At 36.6% G+C, this 26,307-nt stretch overlaps 1 protein-coding gene and 1 pseudogene across 2 annotated transcripts; one reads left to right on the plus strand and one right to left on the minus strand.

The window, feature by feature from the left end:
• Nucleotides 1,590-24,769, plus strand: LOC109227947 (kinesin-like protein KIN-UA). Of its 2 annotated transcripts, XM_019393139.1 has the most exons (22): nt 1,592-2,017; nt 8,868-8,968; nt 9,074-9,196; nt 10,244-10,429; nt 11,534-11,755; nt 12,846-13,005; nt 13,226-13,375; nt 14,486-14,574; nt 17,646-17,858; nt 18,057-18,191; nt 18,325-18,459; nt 19,362-19,541; nt 19,839-20,018; nt 20,155-20,280; nt 20,515-20,643; nt 20,713-20,833; nt 20,956-21,048; nt 21,583-21,708; nt 22,374-22,499; nt 22,752-22,895; nt 22,971-23,099; nt 24,415-24,769. In XM_019393139.1, exons 1-22 carry the CDS (start codon nt 1,786-1,788, stop codon nt 24,549-24,551), a joined length of 3,237 nt encoding a protein of 1,078 aa, XP_019248684.1. In that variant the 5' UTR covers nt 1,592-1,785; the 3' UTR covers nt 24,552-24,769. The 2 variants fall into 2 exon arrangements, with proteins under 2 accessions (XP_019248690.1, XP_019248684.1); XM_019393145.1 differs by lacking the exons at nt 22,374-22,499; nt 22,752-22,895; nt 22,971-23,099; nt 24,415-24,769 and having other exon boundaries at nt 1,590-2,017; nt 20,934-21,048; nt 21,583-21,670.
• Nucleotides 15,317-16,166, minus strand: LOC109227961 (annotated as a pseudogene).

Raw genomic sequence — 26,307 nt, forward strand, 5'->3', positions numbered from 1 at the left:
TAGTGATTTCACCATTAAAGGTTTTCTTTTTGATTTTCCAAGTTCCAACCATAAAGATAAAAAGGGATTCTTCTTTTTCCACTAGTAGGTATTCTTTCTTTTTTTTTTTTTTGGGGTGGGGGTGTGGGGTGGGGAATCTATTTGCACTTATATGTTATCTTTCAGGGTCAAATTGGGCATTAAGTGAGGTCATGTATTACACGGTGGACCTACATTACAGAAAGATGGGTTATTGGCATCCGAAAAAATTGGACAAAAATTTCATGTATACATTTATATGTCTTTAGAAATTAGTAATATATTACTAATGGTACTCTATATACCAAAAAAATAATATATTTGGTTGAATGCAAAATTGTACCCGAAAGCATTCATGAGTCACTAGTTCAACTATCACTCAAAAGATAGGATCGAGAAGTATCATGCATAGTTGCTCCCGTCATTTCTGTCTATCCCACTACCTTCAAATTTTGGGTTTGCCTCGTATTACAACCTGATTCCTTTTGAGACATAAAAGGAACTCCACTCACTTGAAATGTTGAGAAAAAAACATCAAAATTTAAACTAAAGAATTAAGGTACCGTGTACACTAGTCACTTTTTAACTTTTTCTTTTTTGCAGATTCATCTAAAATATTTTTCACTTTATTCTCTTCTAAAGTTGGTAAAGTATGTTTTGATGTTATAAATATCTACAAGTAATATATTTCTATGGGTTCCAGAAAAACACTATATATTACTCTTGATTATCGTATATATAGGTATTTTTAGGATTTTGAATATTATGAGATCAATTCGAATTTAAATTTTTATCACAACTCATTTCATTTATTGCATTTGAAATATATAATTTATACTTATTTGGTAGTAATTTTTTTTCATATGTTATGAGCCAAATTATTAAGCACGGATGAATTTATAACTAGTGTACTACATCTGCATCTGATTGTGAATAATTTCTTTTGTCATGTCTCCACCTAATTGTCTATTTAAGTATAATTCTAAATTATCATTATAGTGTACCTAGCATTCAATGAATGAAAATCATGAAAGGCAAATTTTAATTTCTAGTAAAAGACAAAATATTAGAATTTCTTCCTATCTGATAGTCAAAGTATATGGATAGCTAAATACCTTCTTTTTTTTCAAATTTCAAAATATTGATATCAACTTTAAAGATTTTCACCTAACTAAATATTAGATTATACATTATATCAAAATAGAAAAAATCTTTTGGCAAGATTAATTCCACTTAATTAATTAAGGTACCCACAAAACCATATGAAAAAGGCAAAGAGATAGGCCACCAAAGGATGTGGTGCAGTGCCTGAGACTGCTCTTCTCTTAACCAGAGGTCTCGGGTTCAAGCCCTGGGTATGAACAAATCCTTAGTAGGGAGCGCTTCTCCCGAATGGGCTGCTACGCAGTATGAATCCGGATATAGTCAGGCTCCAATGCGGTTACCGAACACTGTAGGGAAACCCAAAAAAAAAAAAAGAGAGAGAGAGAGAGTAAAACAACGCGGGAATTCAAGAAAAGGAAAAAAACAAAAACAAAAGACTCAATTTTTTTTTTCATCTAAAGCTTTCAAATCCGACTTTTCAATCAAAAATTGTACGTGCCGTCCTCTTCTAATAAAATTCTCTATAATTCTCCCTATCGTGAATCCCTCTCTCTATATTCTATATTTCTCTTCAGCTTCTTCTTCTTATGAACTATTTCTCCTTACTCTGAATTCCTTTTCTCCATTTTTTGGTTTCTGGGTTTTGTTTTTTCTTTGAAAAAAATGGCGAGTTCTAATGTTACAGGTAGACCATCATCTTCACATAAGTCTGAAAGATTACCTCCGCATAATTCTTCTGGAAGAAATAATGGGGCTGTTAATGGTAATGTTAATAATGCCACTGGACAGCAACAACAGCATCAGCAGCAGCAGCAGCAGCGTTCGAAAATAAATTCAAGACGTTCTGTTACACCCACTTCACGAATTCGAGCTCCTCCTCAAGACAATGACCCAGGTACCTTTTTTGTTAGAAAAAAGTTTAATGGGTACATTGTGTTAGTGAATTTTGAATTTTCTTGTTATAATTGGTTTTTGTTGTTTCTTATGGAAAAAATGAACATTCTTGTATTTGGGTACTTACTGTAACAAACTGAGATTCTTGTTGATCATATACAAGTTTACATGAGATATATATAGATGACACATTGGTATGTAAAGACTATTCTATCCTTACAAGAGATTGGTACAAATTAATATACTTATCACCCCCTCAAGCGATACAGGGTCTGAAAGAACGTTGAGCTTGTCACGCAAAAACATCAAACTTGGAGAAGGAAGAGACTTTGTCAATAAGTCTGTAAGTTGATCTTGGCTGGGAATGTAGGGCACCAGAAGCGACCTTTTCTCGAACAAAATGAATGTCAATTTCAATATGTTTAGTGCGAGCATGATGAACAGGACTGTGAGCCAAATAAATACTACTAACATTGTCACAAAATATAGTGGAGGGAGATAGAATGAGTAAATTAAGATCCCGTAGTAATGATTGCACCCAAGTGATCTCCGCAGCGGCATGAGCAATTGATCTATATTCAGCCTCGGCGCTTGATCGAGAGACAACACTTTGCTTTTTAGAAGACCAAGATATGAGATTACCACCAAGAAATAAACAGTAAGCTGAAGTGGAACGCCTAGTCGAAGGGCAACCAGCTCAATCGGCATCAGTGTAGCATGTCAAGCGATCAATTGAACCGCCAGGCATGATTTAAAGTTCCATGCAAATAACGTAAAATGCGTTTAACTGCAGTATAATGAATTAACAAAGGAGAGTGCATAAACTGAGATACTTGATTGACAGCAAAGGCAATATCTGGACGCGTAAATGTTAAGTATTGAAGATCATCAACTAGACTCCTATAAAGTGTAGAATTTGAGAAGGGAGGAGACTCATCGGAATTTAGAAAACATTTAGGAGTAATGGGAGTGGCAGCAGGCTTAGAAGATAGAAGATTTGCACGATTAAGGAGATCTTTTATATATTTAGATTGAGAAAGAAAATAACCATTATTCTGAGGAGTGACTGAGATACCAAGAAAAAAATTAATTAAGCCCAAATCATTCATTAAAAATTCAGATTTAAGAGTCTTGATTAAAGAGTTGAGCAAAGTAGTAGATGATGCAGTAAGGAGAATATCATCTACATAGAGAAGAAGAATAGCAATCTCAGAATGACAAGTATATATAAAAAGTGAGCAATCAGACATGCTATTGCGAAAACCATTACGAAGAAGGAATGAAGTAAAACGCTGAAACCATGCCCTTGGGGCTTGTTTTAAGCCATAAAGAGCTTTGTTCAACCGACAAACATGATGTTTAAATTGTGGATGAACAAAGCCAGTAGGCTGCTTCATGTATACCAGTTCATTAAGTTTGCCATGTAAGAAGGCGTTTTAACGTCTAATTGATGGACAGGCCAACTCTTAGATGCAGCAAGAGCTAAAATAATGCGAATGGTGACTGGTTTCACCACTAGACTAAACGTTTGATCATAGTCAAGTCCATATTGTTGATTATAACCTTGAGCAACAACACGAGCTTTATAACGCTCAAGTGACCCATCCGATTTTTGTTTAACTCGAAAAACCCAGCGACAACCAATAATATTGGCATTAGATGGTGGAGACACTAAATCCCTAGTGCGATTGGCCATGAGAGCATTGTACTCCTCAGTCATCACACGTCTTCAATGAGGACATTTATTAGCTTCTGTAAAAGAAGATGGTTCAGATGGAAGAGAAGAGATGGGAGATTAAGGATGGGAGTATCCGTGGTTTAAGAGAACCAGTTTGCTTGCGAGTAACCATATGATCAATCTTAATAGCTGGAGCAGAGGTGATAAGTTGAGTTGAAGTACTGGGAGAATGTTGCGGGCTTGGAGGTGCAGGTTGTTGAATAGGAGAGGGTAGTAAATTTTCAGAAATTTTAGGTGTAGTATGGATAGGAGGAATCGATGAAGTTGGTAGAACAACTGGAATTTGAGTAAAATTAAGATTGTATGGTTGATTGGCTAAGGATAAAGATTTTGTAGATGCATTAGTTTGAGTTTGAGTTTGACTTGTTGAAGGGAGATGTTGGTTACTAGGAAATTGAGTAAAAGATTGAGAAGAATCTTCAACTGGGGTGTGGTTAGGGGTCATAGGATTTGAATTGAGATTAAAAGATAAGGATAAGGAAGAATATGGTTGAGAAATATTAGGCACTAATGTGGAATGCCGTGTAGAAACAGGAAACTTTGTAGGCAAATAAAGATCAATTTTGTTAGGATATTTGAAGGGAGATACGGAAGATGAATTAGAAAGTTTTGAAGTTGGATAGGGAAAAGGAAAACAATCTTCATCAAATCGTACATGCCGTGAAATAAAAACTTTATTACTTGAAGGATCAAAACACCGAAAACCTCTGTAATTAGATGGATAACCAAGAAAAACACAATGTTTGGAACGAGGACTTAATTTATTTTGACAATAGTCACCTAAATTAGGATAACAAGAACAACCAAAAACGTGTAAATGATCATACGTAGGTGACTTACCAAATAGAAGGTCTAATGGAGTTCTATAATTAATTACAGAAGAAGGTAGAATATTGAGGAGATGAACAGTAGTGTGGAATGCTTCTACCTAAAATTGAGAGGGAAGGGATGCTTGGAAAAGAAGAGAGCCTATCATATTAAGAATAGTGCGATGCATACGCTCAGCCTTGCCATTTTGTTGGTGCATATGTGGGCAAGAAATTCGGAGAGAAATGCCATTATCATTAAGAAAGAACGAAAATCACCAAGTTTAACATATTCTGCAGCCCCATCACATTGTAGTATTTTAATTTTAGAAGAAAATTGAGTTAGAACATAGGCATAAAATTGCCTGAACATTGTGAAAGCTTCACTTTTGCGTTTAATAGGAAAAACCCAAAAGAACTTAGTGAAATCATCATGAAAGAGTATGTAATAGCGAAAACCAGTAAATGAGGGGATATGAAAAGTCCAAATATCGCTATGTATCAATTCAAATGGAAAAGAAGTAAAAGAACTTGAATTCATGAAAGGTAATTTATGGTGCTTGCCAAGTTGACAAGCATTACATAAGGAATTTAAACACTTCAATGAAGAAGTACAAGGTAATTTATTTTCTCGAACTAAACTTGCTAAAATTAAAGTGCTTGGATGTCCTAAACGGCGATGCCAAAGAGTTGGAGAAGCATGACTTGCAGGAAAAGCAGTAGAAGCAGCACCATCACCAAAGGAAGATGATAGAGAGTAGAGAGGTCCAGTACTATTGCACCTGAGAAGAGTTTTCTTCGTCTTGAAGTCCTTGATAGAAAAACCAAAATCATCAAATTCAATAGAACATTTATTGTCCTTGATAAATTTTCGAACACTAAGTAGATTAGTGGATAGATTTGGAACAATTAAAACATCTTTTAGAGAAAAATTTGAAGAGGGAGTAGAATGATTACCATGACCCGTGTATGAGATTGTAAGTTGAGCGCCATTACCTACGATTACACGATCATTACCATTATACGGAGAAACTGAGGATAGATTGGTAGCACTGGGTGTATATGTGACGAAGCACCGGTATCAACAAACCAATGACCATCATTTGATGAAGAATGTGATGTTGCTGCAGGAGGAGGTTGAGTGTTTGAAAAAAGAGCTTTTTGGTAAAGAGGAGGACACACACGGGCAGAGTGATTTGGTTGGAAACAAAGTTGACATTGAATGGAAGAGTAGCCAGGGAATGACGAAAATTGTTGCGGTGGTGGGCCTAAGATAGAGGAAGCACGAGGTCGAGGGTTGAATTGATGAGGCATGGCAATAAAAGGCATTGAGTATCCATGATTATGACGGCCTCTACCTCGTCCGCCATTAGAGTTACGACCTCCATTGTAATTTTTACCACGACCTCGACCATGAGAAGTAGAAAATTGTTGTTTTGCAACAAAGGCTGTGGTTGATTGATCTGAAGGAGGAGTAGAGATACTCGCCAATTGAGACTCGTGAAGAAAAAGAAGAGAACGAGTTTCAACAAAAGAAGGAAGAGGGACACGAGTGGAGATAGAGGTACTAACGGAAATATATTCAGCAGGCAGGCCAGAGAGGATTTGAAGGACAAGATATGTCTCAGAAATGGGATTGCCAATAGAGGTTAAAGCATCTGCAATAGATTTGAGGCGATGAACATATTCATTAATGGAGAGATCGCCCTTTTTAAGGTTATGAAATTGAACTTTAAGTTGGAGAGTGCGAGAGGAAACTTGATCTCGAAACAAACGTTCTATTTGAAGCCAAGCTTCACGAGAGGTTAGAGTATGATTGGGTTTGATAATAGCTTGAAGAATCTCTTGTGAAATAGTAGCTTGAATCCATGAAGAACAATAGAGTCGAGTTGAATCCATTGTTGAAAGGCTGGGTTTATAGTTGAGATGCCATTATCATTAAGAACAGTAGGTGAAGGACAAGGATAACTCCCATCGATAAAATCGTAAACTCCATGACCTTTGAATACGGGTAAAAGAGTTCTCTCCATAGCATGTAGTTGGTGTAATCAAGAATAGTGGGAACAAGATTTTTTATGTTGGAGAGAGATATTGCTGATTGGGATGAAACTGGAAGAGAGGAAGAGGCAGCCATAACACTAGAGGTTGAAGAACTGGATTGAGATGAAGATGATGACATGAAGCTGGAAAAGAGGAGAACGTATAGAAAGAACCTAAGCAATCTGATACCATGTAACAAACTGAGATTCTTGTTGATCATATACAAGTTTACATGAGATATATATAGATTATACATTGGTATGTAAAGACTATTCTATCCTTACAAGAGATTGGTACAAATTAATATACTTATCACTTACTGGTTTGTGTTTTTCCTCTTGAGGGTCTTGTGTTTGTATTTGTGAAAAAACCGAGGGTCTTTCGAAAACAACCTCTCTACCCGGGAGGTAGGGGTAAGGTCCGTACACACTATCCTCCCCAAACCCCACTTGTGGAATTTCACTGGGTTTGTTGTTGTTGTTATTGTTGTTGTACTGGTTTATGTTTAGTTTTTTAGTTATTGAGGATTGATTTGTACTCCCTCCGTTCCATTCTAAGCGAGGATGTCTGACCGGACACAGAGTTTAAGAAAGAAAAAAAGACTTTTGAAAGTTGTTGCCTAAAACAAGTCATAAATATTTGTGTAGCTATAAATATCTCCCTTAAGGATAAATTGATAAGTTTAAAGTTAAATTGTTTCTTATTGTAGAAATGTGTCCTTTTTTGGGACATACTAAAAAGAAAAGTGTGACACACAAGGGACAAAGGAAGTACTACTCTTGAAAAATGTTCAGACTTGAAGTTGGTGCTGTGGCAGTTGCATCACATTTGAGTTGTAAAAAAGGGATCGTTGCCACGTGTGTGTGAAAAAGAAAAATAGAAAAGGAAGAGCTAAGTTGAATTTTGAGTTTTTTTGGTTTTATCTGGAAGTAAGATTTGGAGTTTTTGAGGTAAGAGTAGGGTGAATGATGTGTAACTTTGGTTAACAAATGTTGGAAAATTTTGTAATGTGGAGACCCTTTAAATCAGTCGTGATGCGCTAGTCGTTTTACCCCTCATTATTTGGCTCATGTTATTGGTGCAAGTAAAGGTGCTGACAAAGTTAGCAATCAATCAATAAACTGCACCTCAATCTCAAACTACTGAGATCAAATATACGAATACTCTATATTTATGCCTTTATATTGAGGTCCATTATACTATTGCCCATTTAACAGTAGAACCGGATGCTAGAGAAAATTGCAATTCCAGGAAAAAAGTATTTTTATTTGTCAAACCCCTATTAGGATATGGCCTCATCTCCCAAATGCACATGAGGGTTGAGTGACGGTTGACCAATAGAGCCCTTCATGTTTGAGCCATAAAGAAAAGAGAATAATGTGTCAGACTATTTAATGTAGAATTTTGCAAGTGGAAAGTGGATAGGAGAAAGTCAGTTTTTTGGTAAAGTTCTTGGCTTCTATGAGATTATCAAAAGAAGAATCATTTTTGTTGAGTACGCATTCCAATATTTGGGCCGCACTTTGCTCGGTAATATTCTTGTGTAGCTGCATGACTTTTTCTTTTTGTAATTTCCATAGCCACTTCATAAGAAGGGCTGATTTGGTTGAAGCCTCCTCACGTCCACGACCGGTTGAGGTCACGGCAATGCCCTCTTGGATATAATCCTTTTGGTATGAATAGTTTATCGGTTTGGGCATGGATGTTCTTATTTGGACATCTTGTTTGGGCTACTGGATTTATGCTCTTAATTTCTTGGCGTGGATATTGGACATACATTTTAGGCACGTATTCTTTTTTAGTATCATCATTACACAATCTAGTCCTTGTTCCTGCAGACAATCTAGATTTGCTTATCTTCTGCTTCTAAGCTTCCCCCCATGCCCCAATTGACGTGACAACAATAAAGGAATTTTCATGAATTGATTGGTTGGAAAACAATGGAATGGTCTACAGGCTCAAGTAATGTGCATAAGCAAAATCACCTTCTGCACGAAACAATCAATGAGCAGTGAACACCCATATTACCTATGATTATTTACTACACAACCCGCTTTTATACCATACGCCATTTCTATTTAGAGTTGTTATATGCAATGATAATCACATTAAGTCTTTGTTAGGGATTGTGGTAAGTATGCAATTGTCAGATATTATGTGCTGTGGACCGGTTTGTACATGTGTATATTGCCTTATGCCATCATTAAATTTGTTCATTTGTCAAAAATCATGCAACATACTGAGCAATTACAACCAAAATTTCCTAGAACCTGGAAGAGTTAGAGTAGCCGTCAGAGTTCGACCAAGAAATGCCGAGGATCTTCTTTCAGATGCTGATTTTGCGGATTGCGTTGAAGTGCAGCCTGAGGTGATTAATCTCTACTGCGAATTTGCGTGTCTATTTGTCTTTTTCCCTGTCTTTGAATTCGTTATAACTTACTAAATTGATCAAACGACTTCCTTAATCATGCAGCTCAAGAAGTTAAAGCTGAGAAAGAACAATTGGAATTCTGAGTTTTACAAGTTTGATGAAGTTTTTGCTGAAAGCGCATCGCAAAAGCGCGTTTATGAGACGGTTGCAAAGCCTGTAGTTGAGGTTAGTGGTATGGTGGCAGCTACAATGGGTTGAAAAGTGTAGTCTGTAGTGTGCTATCATTGAAATTAGCAAGTTTTCATGTATTTGTTTGGATTAAATGTCCATGAAACTTCTTGTTAGTAATTCAGTTATGAAAAGCCAGTAGCTTTTGGTTATGTTTATGATAGGTTTTTATTGGAATATTTATTTTCGGATGATTACTAGTAAGTAGTGATGACTTGGGAAGACATAGTTAGCTCTTGTATTCAATGATCAGGGCATTGAGCTTCACCATGATTGGATATGATCTGTTGCAATAAATTCCAACTTTTAACCGGAGCCGTGAGTTTCCGCTACCAACTGCCCCATTAGCTAAATAGGCGTAGGAGAACTTGAGTTATTGTTGAAACCTGCCAAGTCGCAATCCTGTCAGACCTTTTTGAGATTCCTTCTCCCTTCGAACTGTGAAAAAGATCTAGAGGGGTCCAAAAGCCCCAAAGAACAGAAAAGAATTTCCAGGAAGCGGTTAGATTAAGACAAACTGCATGCTTTCTCTGCCTTTCCATGAGACACCATCCCTTCCCAAAGACCAACATCAGCACACGTTCCTACTCTGTGAGAAATGCTATTGCTACTTTTTTTAATATATATTTAATCACTGGTCATTACTTACATAGACTGTATTTCAAGTTACTTGACGTGATTGATGTGCATTCTTGTTGGCTGTTAAAGTTCATGTCATACTAAATACAAGCTAGACTGATCAATTAAAGGTGTATCTAAGACTAACGTTGTCTTCTGGAGTTGGTGAAAGATATGGATATTTCGTGATCCCAATGTTCAGTGAAACTATTTTGTCTTACAAATATAAAAGCTACTAGTAGGGTTTACGTCGCTCTCTATTTGGATAAAAACCTACAGAACTTTTATTATGCTATACAACTATGGATTTCTTCCCTTTTTTTCTTGATTTATATTGTAGGAAACAAAACCGTGGTTGGATTTTGTGTGTAACTATTTTTATTTCTTGTTTATTCTGCGTAAACATAATTTGATTGATTTTTGCAGAGCGTGTTGAATGGGTATAATGGGACAGTTATGGCTTATGGTCAAACAGGTACTGGCAAGACTTATACACTTGGTAGATTGGGTAAAGATGATGTCTCGGAGCGTGGCATCATGGTTAGAGCTTTGGAGGATATTATTGTCAATACAACCCCCGCATCTGACAGTGTGGAGATGTCCTATGTGCAGGTATTTATATCGATTAACATGATGAAATCTGTTTGTATAGGTATCCTAGTTTATATCTTATGTAGTAGAGCACTGCATTTAAACTTATGAAGCTACAGACATGCAAATTACTGAATCCATGCACACTGATAGCAAAGACTAAGCAAAATCCAAGAATTTGGATTTTAATGCTATTTGCAGGTTTGTCGAGCAGTTTGCATTTGCATTTAGAAAATTTAAAACTCGGACAGGAAAACGGTTGTTCATTTGGTATTAAGTTTGTTGAGTATCTTGAAGTTTTAACTGTTAATCTCATATATTCAACACTGTTGATATTAGTGATAGCCAGCATCAGATGCTTCTATTGGCTTCTTGATATCCTCGATTTCCTTGTTAGTGGTAAGATTTTTCTTACTACTGCCCAACTCTAGAGAAAGGTGGTTATACTGTCATTAATTTAGTCATTGCATCTAATCCAGAAAACGGAAATATGTAAGAGAAGTGGACAATAGGTGAATGCCGTTAACAACTTAATGCCTGTAGAAAGTGTTCTTATTCTCCTGAATCGGTTAAATATTAAATGTGATAGCATTATCTTGAAAATATTCTTCAACGAGAAAATACGTTTTGAGATATATTAATGAGGCATGTTCAATGCTAAGATCTTTTGGGAATTAAAGAGTATAAGACATCATTCTGGTTGTTGGACATGTCAATGCTTCTCAACTGGGAAGCTTGATGAGTGATGACAAATGCTAGCTTTCGAGGTTCAATATTTGATTGAATGGTCACTGTAACTTCTATGTTCTTGTGGAGATTAAGAGCCTTTTGAGACGGTAATTACTGTCACATGGTCAGACTTTTCAATTAGAAAAAGAAGCACATCAAAGCAGCTTTTTAGTACTGCTGTACCTTAATGCCACCTAGTACATTTCCATCTACTTATTCTTTTAATTCTTTAACACATCCTTAAATTTATCAGGAAAACGTTTAAACCAAAAGTGCTGTAAATTTGTCCAAATATTTTTCTTCCGAATGGTCTAACATTTATTTGTTAGTTGTTATGGAGTCCTTTATATCTACGAGTTTCACGGCTAGTAACTGACATTGTAATTAATGCACCAGTTGTACATGGAGTCTATCCAAGATTTGCTTGCTCCTGAAAAGATAAACATCCCAATTGTCGAAGATGCTAAGACTGGAGAAGTATCTGTCCCTGGTGCTACAGTGGTCAAGATTCAGGATCTTGACCACTTCTTGCAACTACTGCAAATTGGAGAAGCCAACCGTCTTGCAGCAAATACTAAGTTAAACACCGAATCATCACGTAGCCATGCAATTCTTATAGTATGTATTAACTCTTCTCTGCTATTCTCTCATTGCAAGAAGTTGAGGAATGAAGATACATAACTTTATTTTGACCATTTTTCCTGTTCCGACTCATGCATTTAAGATCTTAAAAATTAAGAATACTAAATATAGAAGGTTTCGCGGAAAGAATATGGAGGATAATTTCAGTACATCTTTCACCAAGGAGACACCACCAAATTCCGATGGGGGCATTAGCTCTAGAAAAGAAAAATTGCTCCATCAATTTCTGAAGCCTGTCTATCCCGGCTTCTTATCAGATATCTAAATTTTAATGTAGTCCACAAATTATTTTCACCTTAGTTTCCGGACTTGTTCGTATCATACCATTAAGTTGATCGATTTAGTCTCCTTTGCAACTATTGCCACTAGGTCTCATGGTGCTAATTTTTTCTCTACAACGTGTGTTAGAGTGTCCCACATTAATGAGGGAATAGACTGTTGTCTCCTTATGGTCTTGGGCAATTCGCATCTCGTGCCCTAGCTTTTGTGGGTTGAGCTAGCTCAATGTCCATTTTCTTTACATGGAATCAGAGCGAGATCCATTCCTATACTTGGTTCATGCAATGTTCGACTCCTATGTAATTTTATTCACACTCCAGACGTCTAGTCCTAGGTTTGTCGGAGGGTGTGAGAGTGTCCCACGTTGGTGAATGAAAGCATTGTTGTCTCCTTATTGTTTTTGGGCAATATTCACTTCATGAGCTAGCTTTTGGTTTGAGTTAGGCTCATTGTCATTTTCTTTACACAGTATTAGACTCAGACGCAATGTTATTCTTGGTTGCATAATGTTGGACTCCCATATAATTTTTTCCATGCTCCAGTCCAGTCCTGGGCTGTGCCGGAAGGTGTTAGATTGTCCCACATTGGCGAGGGAATGAGCTATTGTTTTCTTATATATCGTGCACAATCCTCTCCTTATGAGCTAGCTTTTGAGGTTGAGTTATGCCAAAGTCCATTTTCTCTACAGTGTTTGACTTACTTTTCTGAATCATAACATTTAAAAAGATAAATCTTATTACAAGACTGGTAACTTTTCTATGAATTTGTTCTTATCCTTCTTTTACAGGTTAACATCCGTAAATCTGTAAAAATTGATGAAGAAACCGACTCTTCTTTTGGAGAGAAAGACAGCAAAACTGATAGACATGCAAATCAGATACCTGTTGTTCGTAAAAGCAAGCTGCTAATAGTTGATCTTGCAGGATCAGAGCGAATAGACAAATCTGGTTTGTTATTCTTATATTCAAACTTACAAGTTCATTTTGATTTCTTATTTGAAATCTTCACACATAAGCTGTTTCTGGGAGGTAGCGACGTTGTGGTAATGTGGTGATTGAAACTTGAAGAAGTGGAAGCCTGCAATACATGTTCATATATCTCTTACTTTTATTTGGTTCATTCTCCAGAGTAATAAACATAGTCTTTGATTCTTTCACTGTGTTGCAGGGAGTGAAGGTCGCTTGTTGGAAGAGGCTAAGTTTATTAATCTCTCTCTTACTTCTTTGGGAAAATGTATAAATGCCCTGGCTGAGAACAGTCCTCATATACCTACAAGAGACTCTAAACTAACACGGCTTCTTCGTGATTCATTTGGAGGTTATTTAAAGTTTTCTCTCACTTATTTTAGCTCTTTTAGATCTCAAAATATTGTCCATGGTCATATAGAGGTTACTTGCAAGTAAGTGTAATCTTGTGCCCTGTTCTTTCACTGTATGTTTGATTGTTTGTATGTAAGTGTGCTCTTATGCCCTGTTCGTTCACTGTAATGTTTGAATCTTTTTTACTTGAACTACTTGTCCTCAGTCCATGGAGTTAGTTATTCTAGTTCTTCACTACTATAAATATGTTTTAAAATTTTACTATGTATTTTGCTACATGTGGATACATATTAGTAAGTAGTATCCTGTCCCAAGGATTTTGGTCTGAACACTCTATTCAAAAATCTATTACTTGGCCTCCCAAATAAATTCCTGCTTTATATGACGTCAAATAATTTTACCCTACATCCACCATGAGAACCAGAGTTCAATTCCCATCAGAGAGAAAAAAACGCTAGTTAATTTCTTACTATCTGCATAAGCCTTGGTGGGTATAGTTACCTAGTATTTGTACTGGTGGGAGATAGTCATTACTAAAAAAAACCTACATCTACTACTACCTGTCCCTCATTGATCTTCAATTAACATATAAGTTCACATCAACGAATGCTCCTTCTTTTCTGATAAAGAAATGTATGTTCCTTGTGAAGTGGTAAAGAAGATAACAATTGAATTGATTCAAGCTAATGCTCAGTAAAATGAATAGCTATGTGGCTTTCATATGTGTAAGAATGAATTTTTTCACGTCTAAGTTGATTCCAGATATCAGATTGCATGTTGTATGGGAAAGATTTTGGTAGCTATTGCAGATAACTGTGATTAACTTCTGTTATTCCTTTCCTGAAAGCTATAATATCACTCGATCTATCTATTTCTCTAGACGCATGTCTAATTATGACTTGACTATTGAATTTTTCATTACTGGATGGAGTATTGACTGTACACTTGTATACATTACGCATTGCGCATCATGCCAGATTGTGACGGTTTCTATGGTTGTATCTAATTTGTGTTTGACAACCTAGGCTGTAAGATTGTATTACGTGAATGCAATTCTTGGCTTTATTGGTATTTGCTTATTTGAAAATAATATAAGCTAATGAAACAGGTTCTGCACGAACTTCACTTATTGTAACTATTGGACCATCTTCCCGACATTATGCAGAGACCACAAGCACAATAATGTTTGGACAACGGGTGAGATTGGTGCTCTTTTATTACGTTTGACAATTTTTTTATAGTCCTTTAGCCTCTCAACTGTCTTCAGTTTTCCTACTGAACTATACTTGCACAATCTGTCATCTTATCTTTAATCTGGTTCTGCAGAGACTCATGTTTTTACTACAAGTATCTCTCATATTGAAGGAGTGTTAACCATTTGGTCTTTCAACCAACTTGATTCTAGTATCTGTTTTGAATGCCTATGCTCTTTTTTATCTACTCCCTCCGTTTTAATTTAGATGAGGTAGTTTGACTCGGCACGGAGTTTAAGAAAAAAAAAAGAATGACTTTTGAAACTTGTGGTCTTAAAAGCTTAAGGGGTAAAGGCTTTGTTGGGCCATGACATTTGTGTGGTTATAAAAGCTTCTCATTAAGGGTAAAATGGGTAAAATGAAGAGTTTAAAGTTGAATTATTTTCAATTGTAGAAATGTGTCATTCTTTTTGGAACGGACTAACAAGGAAAGTGTGTCATCTAAATTGAAACGGAGGGGAGTATAACATTCGGCATATGTCAGAGAAAGAAGTAGTTTGCCTGTGCGTTCAGCCAATGTAGTATGCAGCATATCCTTATTCTACTTATCATTTGTTAAGATCTTGTCAGAGAGTATTTCAATATTAGATTGTATGTTAGATTGTATGTCTGATATAGTCAAAGATTGTAGGTAAAGAGGCGTGATTTTAGGGATACACTCTTGACTTATGTGTCTTATTTTGTGTATATATTTTAGGTGTAATCTATCTTTTGCATACGTAGTGAAATACACTTACATCATTCACATGGTATCAGAGCCTCCATTAACTCGCCTTTTCTACTCCGGCAGCTTTTTCCGGCAGCCGCTATTCACTCGGCTTTTTCCGGCCATCTCTAATTTTCATTCCAGGTCCGTGAGGATCGATCATTTGTTCCGGCTCCAGTAACCAGAGAAGAGTTCCGGTGAAATCAGTCATCCTTCTCGGAAAATTTTGCCTTTTCCGGCGAAGTTCTCGGATCTTGTTACTCTTTGAGTCGAATCACCTAGTAGGCTCATATTCTCCAGATCTGTAACCACCACCTTTTTCATCCATTTCTCATAGACATTGTAGTCAACTTTCAATGACCAACCAGTTTCTTCATGTCAGTTTCATCATCCCAAGGCTTAATGTCCAATGGAATGGATGACTTTCCACTCTGTTTCTTCTTGGTAGATGCCTTAGTAGCCTCCCTTGCTTCTGCTGCCTTTTTTCCCCCTCCTCTGTCTCTTCTCCAAAGAGATCAATATCATCATCTTGGCTTCCAATTCTCACACCCACAGCTTTCCCAGGAAAACTTGAGGCAAGTTTTGCAGAAACAGATTGGTACCATTGGCCAGCACTGGGGTAAAGATCTGAAGTGGGTTGCTCCAGAACTGCCCCATAAACCTTAATATCGTCCTTTTTCAATTGATCTCCGGAAATATAAGTTTTTCCGGAAAGATGGTCGTTAACGGACTAGAGACCAGATTCAGTGTGGAGATCTGAGAAGATTACAGCCATTATTGAAGAGTTAAAGGGATTGAGATTTGAGACTGTGAAAGAGAGAGTATGAGGCAGTAACCTTTTGGTTGGGGAAAGAGAATTAAAATTGGGGTTGAAAGAGAAAATTAAAAACTTGAGAGTGATTGGGTGAGTCTTGGTTTGGTGGGTCACGTGAGTGGGTAAGAAAGCTTTAGCTTTTGATAAGCTTTTCCCTAGCTGAAGGTATTTTGTTTCAAGTCCCACTTTACTGCTTTTCATTACTTTTGGTGGGTATTTTTCTGACGAGCATACTTATCCACAAAATCTTAAATATTCCATTAAACTGCAAACCTGTTGACACTCCTATGGACCCAAATGTCAAACTCGTCCCTGGATAGGGGGAGCCATTTGAAGATCCTGGCAGATATCGAAGACTGGTCGGTAAACTAAATTATCTCACTATCACGCGACCAAATATTTCATTTGCAGTAAGTGTGGTTAGTCAATACCTCCAAGCTCCGTGTAAAGATCATTGGGATGCAGTTATTCATTCGCATCCTAAGATATATCAAAAGAGCTCCAGGAAAAGGACTGTTATATGAAGACAAAAGTCACACTGACATTGTTGGATATTCTGATGCTGATTGGGCAGGTTCTCCGTCAGATAGACGCTCTACTTCTGGGTACTGTGTCATGATTGGAGGAAATCTAATCTCTTGGAAAAATAAAAAGCAAGATGTTGTTGGCAGATCTAGTGCAGAAGCAGAATATCGAGCTATGGCTCTTGCGACATGCGAGCTTATTTGGTTGAAATAGCTCCTCCAAGAGTTAAAATGTGTTGAGTTCAAACAGATGAAGCTTATATGTGACAATCAGGCTGTCTTCATATCGCCTCTAACCCAGTTTTTCATGAAAGAACGAAACATATAGAGGTGGATTGTCATTTTATTAGGCAGAAGATCGAATCTGGATGCATTGCCACCAGCTTTTTCGGTTCAAATGACCAATTGGCAGATGTTCTTACTAAGTCCCTTAGAGGAGCTCGGATTGAATACATTTGCAGCAAGCTTGGAACATATGATATGTATGCTCCAGCTTGAGGGGGAGTGTTAAGATCTTGCCAGAGAGTATTTCAATATTAGATTGTATCTCTGATATAGTCAAAGATTGTAGGTAAAGAGGCGTGATCTTAGGGATACACTCTTGACTTATGTGTCTTCCTTTGTGTATATATTTTAGGTGTAATCTATCTTTTGCATACGAAGTGAAATATACTTATATTATTCACATCATTGAACTGATCTATAGAGAGCCTTCTTATAAGAAGTTACACACTTGAAAGCAAAATATGACTGATCTACAGAGAGCCTTTCTATTAGCTTTTCCTGCCAAAAAATATCATTGGCTGCTTTTTATATTCCTTGCTAATCATGACATGACAGACTGCATTTCTGCCAATTTATGACCCAAAAAGTTTGCGCTTCTGCTGATATACTATACCTGATATGTTGTTGTGAAGTTGACACTTCAAATTTTTCTTGCCATATGAGCTAACATTCTTCGTTTTATACAGGCTATGAAAATAGTTAACTCTGTAAAGTTGAGAGAAGAATTTGATTACGAGAACTTATGCCGTAAGCTAGAGACTCAAGTGGAGCAACTCACTGTGGAGGTTGATAGGCAGCAAAAGTTTAGGGCAAATGACCAAATGGCTATGGAGAAAAAACTCAGAGAGTGTCAAAAATCATTTACTGAAGCAGAGAGAAGTATAGTTGCCAGGTCCGAGGTAATTCTTTTGACCTCTTTTGTTTTGTTTTTGAGATTGGATTTCTATACATCTGCTTTCTCTGAGGTTGAGCTTGTTAAACAAGGAATCCTTATGCCATCTTCTCCCTTTCATATTTCTTCTCATTCTGAAGGTTAGTGAACTGATATTATTTACTTCCATGCTTTCTATTTCCCTGCATATATTGTATCTCTGCAGTTTCTAGAGAAAGAAAACAGTCGCTTGGTATCTGATGTTGAAAATTTGTTGGAGGAGTTAAATCACCAGAAGAAACAGAGCAATTCAATGAAAAATGAGATTGTGAAGCTAGAATCAGATTTAAATAATAGCAAGGTATGTTTGGCAGACTGACTTCTTTTTTCAAATGTCTTACTAACAATGAGCATTTAGTCCCAATCCCTGCAAACTTTGAACTTTCTCAAACCAGTATACTAAAGCTCCTTAGCTATGCCTTATACAATTTCAGCTTTTGGAGAAGGAGAATGGCTGTTTAAAAGTGGAGTTGGAAAACGTACTGAAAGACTTCAACAGAGAGAAAAATCATAATAATTTGTTGCAGGATGAGGTTGCGCGCCTAGAAATGAGTTTAAAGCAGAGCAAGGTATGTGGTTGACCAATTATGTTCTTTTAACATATTTCCAATTAAAGTTATACAGAGCTATTTTTTTTCCTTTCATATATTCTCCTTTACCTTATCGTCTTTTGTCTCCCTCACCTTATCGTCTTGAGCCGAGGGTCTATCGGAAACAGCCTCTCTACCTCCCCAGGTAGGGTAAGGTTTGCGTACACATTACCCTCCCCAGACCCCACTTGTGGGATTATACTGGGTATGTTGTTGTTGTTGTTGTATATTCTCCTTTACCTATTTGCTCTGTTAGACTTAGATAGTTAGACTTAGTAATTAAGTTACATCTGTACCGACATAGTAGTGTATTTATTAGTGTTCCACATTGGATAAATGTATTGTTTACATTCCTTATCAAAAGAAACAATCTATTGCTTACATTGTAGAAAGTAACTAGAAAATAAGTCAGCTATAAGGACCTTGTTTTCTCATAAAAAAGAAATTAGTTTTCTTTCGTTTTCAAAGTCTCACTTTCTCTTTTATTTTTCCTCACATCTTGTTTATATTTTTATTCATTTATTTATTTTACAACGAATATTAAGCCCTTCAAACTTCTCGAGTATTTTCTCTGAACTCTTATTGAATAAACAAGTGGAAATTAAAAATCTGTCATGTTATAGATTATATTATTAAGGTCGACTTCAAACTATTTCACGTACTTGCTGAACTCCTATTGAAATGTGCTTGTAGAAATTGAAATTATTACTTGATATGATGTTCTGTAAGTAGTTGGCAATCTGGGGATTTGAAACTTTTGCTTCACGGTTCAGATTTTGTGCTTATTTGGTAGTTTTGTATCCAGTTTTCTGCCATAAACTGGACATCTTCTTCTCGTTGGGTCGCTTGAGGCACTAATCTTGTTGCTTTGCTGTTAGTAGAAACAACAGCTAAAAAATTCATCATATCAGAAACTACTTGCTGAGAATACTCAATCATATGAGAAGACGATAGCTGATCTGATGAAGCAATTACAAGATGAGCATGCTCGCTCTGAAAGTGCTCAACAACAATTAGAACTGATGAAGGAGCAATTAACAGGCGTTGAGGAATTAATGCAGGTTGACCATTTAAAGTGGAATGCTCTTTTTGCTTTATAAGACATCAACTTGCAATTTTGTTTCTGAATCCATAGCTCTTACTTTGTTTGATTTAACAGTTTTTTCTTAGCCAAAAATCAACTTACATCTAATGAAGTTGTAAAAGCCTATAATTAGCGTGTGCAATGAAGTTAATCTACTATTAATTTTCTTTTGTCATCATGCTGAAACTAATTAAGAGTCTGTTTTAGTTTCTATATGTCCTAGGTTGCTATTGAAAAGAAACTAATTCTGTTTTTTTTTCCTCTCCTTAAAAAGCATCATCAAAAGCAAACATCTATATATCAGAAGGAACTTGCAGACACTACTCTGATGTATGAGGAGAAAATCGCACAATTGGAACAACAGTTAAAAGATGAGCATTCTCATGTTGAGAATGTGAAGGAACAACTACATGCAATTGAAGAACAATTTACGGATCATGAAACCTCAGCGAAGGTGAAGCTCAATAAATGTTTATAGAGAACTTCTAGTACTTTTCATTTTTATTTCAATTTTAGATAATGTTTGCTTGAGATTAATTAATATCGGGAACATGGTCAGTGAGGATTCATATTGCTTTTCCTGATTGTAGATTCAGAGGGAAAAAGAGATCGATGCACTTAGATCCAGATTAGAAGACATGCATCAGCTGTATGAACCAACTGTGGAGGAACTTCAGACATTAAAAACAGAATATCAGGTTCTACTATCAGAAAAGGTATGTTAAGAACTCTAACATTGTCCCCTCAAGGTTCTGATTAATGTTTAATTCGCTTAAATTATATTACAATGCCCGCCTTCCCTCTCAACCCTCCTGCAAAACAAAAAAAAGTGAAAAAGCAAACAGCAAGAAAAGGAAATAATTTGCATTCTATTGCATAAACAAAAACATAATTCTGTAAGTGGAAAATGTACTTATAATAATCTTTGCTTCCTTAACATGATCCCTTAGAAAGCATTGCATGACGAACTTCATGAAGTGCGACAAACACTTCTAATTGAGGAAAAGCAAAGGAAAGCTGTTGAAAATGAGCTGTTTAATATGAAGAAGCTTGTGCCTGAGAGTGAAGATGGCTTTGAGGTAAGTGTTACCATGGGAGCTCCTTGTCAATCATAAACCTTGGTTAGAGTTAACATCTGATATTTACAGGAGAAGAAATCTTATATGAAGCAATATACAACCAGTGGATCATTCAATATGCACAGATCAACTGAATCAAGGGAGAGAATTTTTGCCCATCAGAACACCATGACAAAGATAATTGAAGAAGGTAAAAAAAACTAAATTCTGAAGTCAGATCTCAGTCTTGTTTTATAATAGCATAATCATGTCACTTTCGACTTATCTTTTGGAGTCTTTAATTTAACTAGGTTTAATGACTTTGCTATTCAGTTGGTGTCCAGAAGATTATCTCTTTGTTGTCATCAGCCGATTTGGATGTCCAAATTCATGCTGTGAAAGTGGTAGCCAATCTTGCAGCTGAAGGTCCGTAAAACTAACTGTTGAGTTGTATTCAAGTGTCAAAACTATGGTGTGTCGGTCGATAGCATCAAACAGAGTAGCTTGATATAAATCTTTATTGGAATGGTAACTGAAAAGGGTGGTACTTTGGCTGGGCACATACTCTGAATTACCTCTTGCGACTTCACAAAAAGCCATGAAACTAGAGTTAGGGCATAAATTGCAAACTTGCAAAATATCTTTCCTAAACCTTTAAACATATCAATAAATATTGGCATTTGAGGTGAACGTCATTAGGCTTTTATTTTGGTTATTACGTAGATTTTGGTGCTTAATGTTATATAATGTAAATTGGCTAATCAATCAGAATTGAGAGGAAGAGAGGTGAAGAAGAGATTTTTAAGCCCACCATTGTATCACTACGTGCTCTACCAGGTCCATAATCTGATTGAACTCCACAAGACTGGCATGAACAAGTTATTGTCATTTCGATTTATGAAAAAGAGATCAACATATAATGCGCAGAGGCAAAACCTAAGTCCTTTTCTCTTATTTCAGACGGCAATCAGGAAAAGATTGTGCAGGAAGGTGGTTTAGATGCACTTCTCCTGCTGCTGCAATCATCGCAAAATACAACTATACTCAGAGTGGCTTCTGGAGCTATTGCCAATTTGGCAATGAATGGTACTTTTGAGTCTTTTCTTCATTATATTCTCATCTGTTCTAAGAATTTCCTTGGTGTGGATTTTTTCATTCACTGGAACCTTCTTAACCATGTTTTCGTCTCTTTTTAAAATGTCGATGAGGTAAGTTAGGATATTCTTCTTTGTGCTGGCCATAGGAAGAAGGATTTAGACGCAATCCAGTAGAACCAGTTAATTGGGCCCAGGAGCTTTGTCTGGTCTATTTATAGGACAAGGACAGTTGAAAAGGTGGAATAAGAAAAACAGAAAGCTAACAATAAAAACAAACAAAGGAGGAGGCTGCCAGGTGCAAAACGATTCTGGATATAAACACTCCTTTGTTTACTTCCCCTGCTTCAACTTTCAAAAACCACAAGAATTTCCCTTAAACCATATATATTAGAACGTTCAAGTGACAGTAATCATGTGCATCAATCTGTCTATTATTTTCCAGATTAAAGGTGTAAACATCAGAATATAATTGCATGTTTGATCTAAGCTCACTATGATGTTCTGGAGAAAAACACATTTGACTATTATCCAGTCAGTTTGATGCTTTAACCCTCTGAAAGCTCTTTCTCGTTTCACATGAATCTGTTGTAAAGGGCTGATGGTTACAATTTTACTTGCTTTCTACTGAAAATTTTCAAATTTTAACCTGTTCAGAAACGAATCAAGGATTAATATCAAGTAAAGGAGGTGCTCGACTTTTAGCCAATACAGCTGTCAGAACTGATGACCCCCAAACTCTTCGAATGGTTGCAGGAGCAATTGCAAATTTGTGTGGAAACGGTAAGTTATACTGTAGTATGTGTAGTCACTCCTGCACAAAAGGTGGCGAATTGATTTGCACTATGTTCACCAAGCGTTCTACTTTCATGTGCATTGGTGGAATGACTAGTGCAAGTTGTTCGCAATGCATTATCTTCCTCAACTTCTTTTGTATTTAAAAGCAACATTCTGTTTTCTTGATCCTCTGAGGCTGGATGATTTGTTCATCTATGTTATACCTCTGAACATTGACAAGGATCTATTTCATGACAGAAAAGTTACATGTTACATTGAGAGAAGATGGAGCTGTCAAAGCATTGTTAGAAATGGCTAGATCTGGAAACATTGACGTCATTGCTCAGGTTGCCAGAGGATTGGCTAACTTTGCAAAGTGTGAATCACGAGGAACAATTCAAGGTTTGCAAGCTTCAGACATGGATGTAATGACTGTTTTTCCTGTTAGCATGCTCTTGACTTGTATTACATTTCCAGGACATAGGAAAGGCCGTTCTACTCTTATGGAAGATGGTGTTTTAAGATGGTTGATAACCAACTCTAACAGTGCTTCTTCTTCGACTAAGCGCCACATTGAACTTGCTCTTTGCCATTTGGCACAAAATGGTTAGCTTTACTTGTCCAAACTTTTTTCTTGTTATAGATGATGATTCAGGATAACCTATAGAGTAATATGGAGATGTATATATAGTTTTTAAGATAGCTGAAAACAGCTAAACCTTCTGGCCTAGTGGTATACCTTTGTTCCTCGGCAAGTGCTTGTCTGGGGATATAATGCTCTCTGCCTCAAAAAAGCCATATATGAAGTTATTTATAGTACTAAAAAAGTAAAGATTACATTTTGCAAGTTTCTAGATACATTCAAATTGAAATGAGAAGAAGACAGAAAGGTAAAACAGAGTGTTTTTGTAACTCTGTTGAACATATAACTAATATTATTAAGGATTCTGTAGTTATTAATCAATTTCCCCATGCATATCCTTGAAAATCCTTTTTTGCCATCTGTATGAGTTGAGCTTAAAAAGAAAAAAGTGAGGATTCATATCCCGACCCCAACTTATTTGGGACTGAGGCGTGGTTGTTGTCGTTGATAGTTAATCTTAACGTGACTACGGCTAATGGTAACTTTAAGTGTTGGGTAACCTATGTTTATGCTTCCTGTATTGTTCCTGAGCATAACATATGCATTTGCCTAGGTCTGAATCCTCTCAAACAAGAAAAAACTGCATTAGTTTCCATTTTTTCTGACTTGGTCACACAGCTGCAGCAATATGCAGTTGATGGATTAAACTTGGTCATCATGCATGTCTGGTAGTAATGCAATAATCATTGAGAGCTATTGGCTTCTTTTTCCTCTTTATTTCCTCCTTTTATTCCTTTTCTGGAATTAGCATCAAATTATCGAGTAGCAAAAACTTCTTGCTTACTTGCGGTTTATCCACCTCATACAAGAGTTCAGTGGCATAATATACTTTAAAGTTCTAATGTACCAATTCTCATACTTCTTTCTTCCTAGAAGTTGTATTAGAAACTACTTAAAAAAAGTGTGCACAAAGCATCCTGCGTTCACGCAGGATCCGAGGAAGGGCCGCACCCCAAGGGGGTGTGATGTAGGTAGCCTACCCTAATGCAAGCATCAGTGGCTGATTCCACGGCTTGAACCCGTGACCTATATAGAGATAACTTGATCGTTGCTCCAAGGCTCCCCTTCCTGTATTAGAAACTACTATGGTCAAGTAATAGTTTTGTTTTGTATATTTGAATTTCAGCAAACACTTCTACTGTTAACTATTTCACATATGCTACTCATTCACTCGTTGATGATTTCTTTATTTCCCTTTGAAGTCATTTTTAGTAACCTACAGGTTCTTCCCTATTGCTCTAAACTCAAATAATGACTTTTTCCTAATGGCTATGGCAGAGGGTAATGCTAGAGATTTCGTGTTGTGTGGAGCATTGGATGAACTTGTACGAATATCTACTGAATCTTCACGAGAAGATATTCGCAATTTGGCTAAGAAGATACTGAAGTTGAGTCCTACATTTCAGCTCAGATAAGTGCATAGTGAAAGCAACACTTAACCAATATAAGGAAATTCCAGTTTTTTGAGTCTACAGAAGTAGAACATTATTATGAAGTAGCCTCTTTTACTAACATGTATTTACAACTGTCTTGTAAGTAGCCCAACAAAATGTAACTAAGATGCTTTATGATATGTTTTTGTAAATGATATACCATTTTTATACATATGCATTATCATTTATCAACATTCCAATTTGACTAGTGTATCAATGGAAAAAAAATAAAGGGAAAAAAGAAATGTTCGCTTTATTAGTTCATACAGAGGTGGATTTGACCATTATGGTTCAAGTTTCGGATTCTACCACATTCCATTTGATTTACTGGGTTCGACATCCATTATTTGTATTTATTTAGTGAATTTTTTAAACACATATACATGGTCCGAGCCAAAGCTATAGGTTCAGATGAACCCATAAGTTATGATCTACATCTGCCCTGAGTTCATACTACACTGTAATTATTGTGATTTGTTGACTAGATTTTCATTGAATAGGATGGTAGTCTTTGTGTAGTATGCATCTTCCATACTCTGGCATTGGGGTCTAGTCTTTGAAACCTTAAAAATAAAGATCCGATGCTTGGTAATAGGGGTCGCGAAAGAGCGGGTCAGGATGGAACAAGTTGGTAAAATATCTCATTCCACAAAATTGGAACAAATCTCTCTACTTAAGATATGAGATAAGAAGGCATATCCCTTGTGTGTACTTTTTCTTAGCCAGTAGTCCACTGACATTTTTTTTTTTTTAAATCCCTCCCAAATTAGGAGGATCTATAGTGTTTCTACACTTTTCAAGTGTGACTCGAACCCAGGACCTAATGGTCGTGGATGGAGGTACTTTACCAACTGAGCATGCCTCACTTGTCCACTTACATTCAACGTTTGAAGCAAAGATCTTTTATTACTCAATACAGTATTTTACAGACATGATCCATTTCATCCAAACTAAAGAAAAGCCCTTTACAAGTTACGCCAAGGCTCCCCTTCCATCTTGTGCATCAGTTGAAATTTCCCATTTAGAAGTAAGGCTGTAAGTGGGCCGGTCTTGGACCGGGACCGGACCGGGCCCGCGGTCCTAACGGGCTAAACGGTCCCGGCGGGCCGGTCCTGGTGGGCCGGTCCCTTAATGGGTAATAAGCCCGTGACGGGCCGGTCTTGCTCGTGTAGCCCACGAGACCGGGACCGCTAAGCCCGGGACCGGCAGGCGGTCCTGGGCCGGTTCAACCGGGCCTAGCGGTCCTAACGGGCTCCAACGGCTAATTTTTTAAAAAAAAAAATTTTTTTTTTTAAAAAATAGCCAACGGTCAGATTTTAAAATCTAGCCGTTGGCCTTTAATTTTCAACCGTTTGGAATTTTAAAAAATAGCCATTTGGCCCCCAAACTTTATTTTAACCCCAAACTTTATATAATTACACTTTTCCCCAATTCTCAACTATAAATACCCCCTCATTCTTTCATTTTTACTCACCAATTCATCAATCTATCTCAATCTCTCTCAATCTATATCTAATTTCTCTTCTATAATTGCTTATTTTATTATTGCAATTTCGTGAAAAATTGTGAAGTTGGTGAATTGAAGTATTCAAGTCTTCAAGTCTTCAACGATTTTCAATTTTCAAGAAGTTGTTCGGCAATTCGGTAAACTCGTTCCAACTCTTAACTTTTAAGAATATATTTTTGTGTGTTTAGTTTGCATAATTGTAATTAATATGGCATTTTCTTTGAAAAAAAT

Source organism: Nicotiana attenuata, chromosome 1, assembly GCF_001879085.1.
Source record: "Nicotiana attenuata strain UT chromosome 1, NIATTr2, whole genome shotgun sequence".
NCBI lineage: Eukaryota > Viridiplantae > Streptophyta > Magnoliopsida > Solanales > Solanaceae > Nicotiana > Nicotiana attenuata.

Excerpts from the sequence above, each read along its gene's own strand:
- LOC109227947 (XM_019393139.1), top strand. The coding sequence starts at position 1,786 with ATGGCGAGTTCTAATGTTACAGGTAGACCATCATCTTCACATAAGTCT. Across the intron at positions 17,859-18,056 it reads GTATAGTTGCCAGGTCCGAG|TTTCTAGAGAAAGAAAACAG; the intron begins GTAATTCTTTTG and ends GTATCTCTGCAG. Across the intron at positions 21,709-22,373 it reads TGCCAATTTGGCAATGAATG|AAACGAATCAAGGATTAATA; the intron begins GTACTTTTGAGT and ends TAACCTGTTCAG.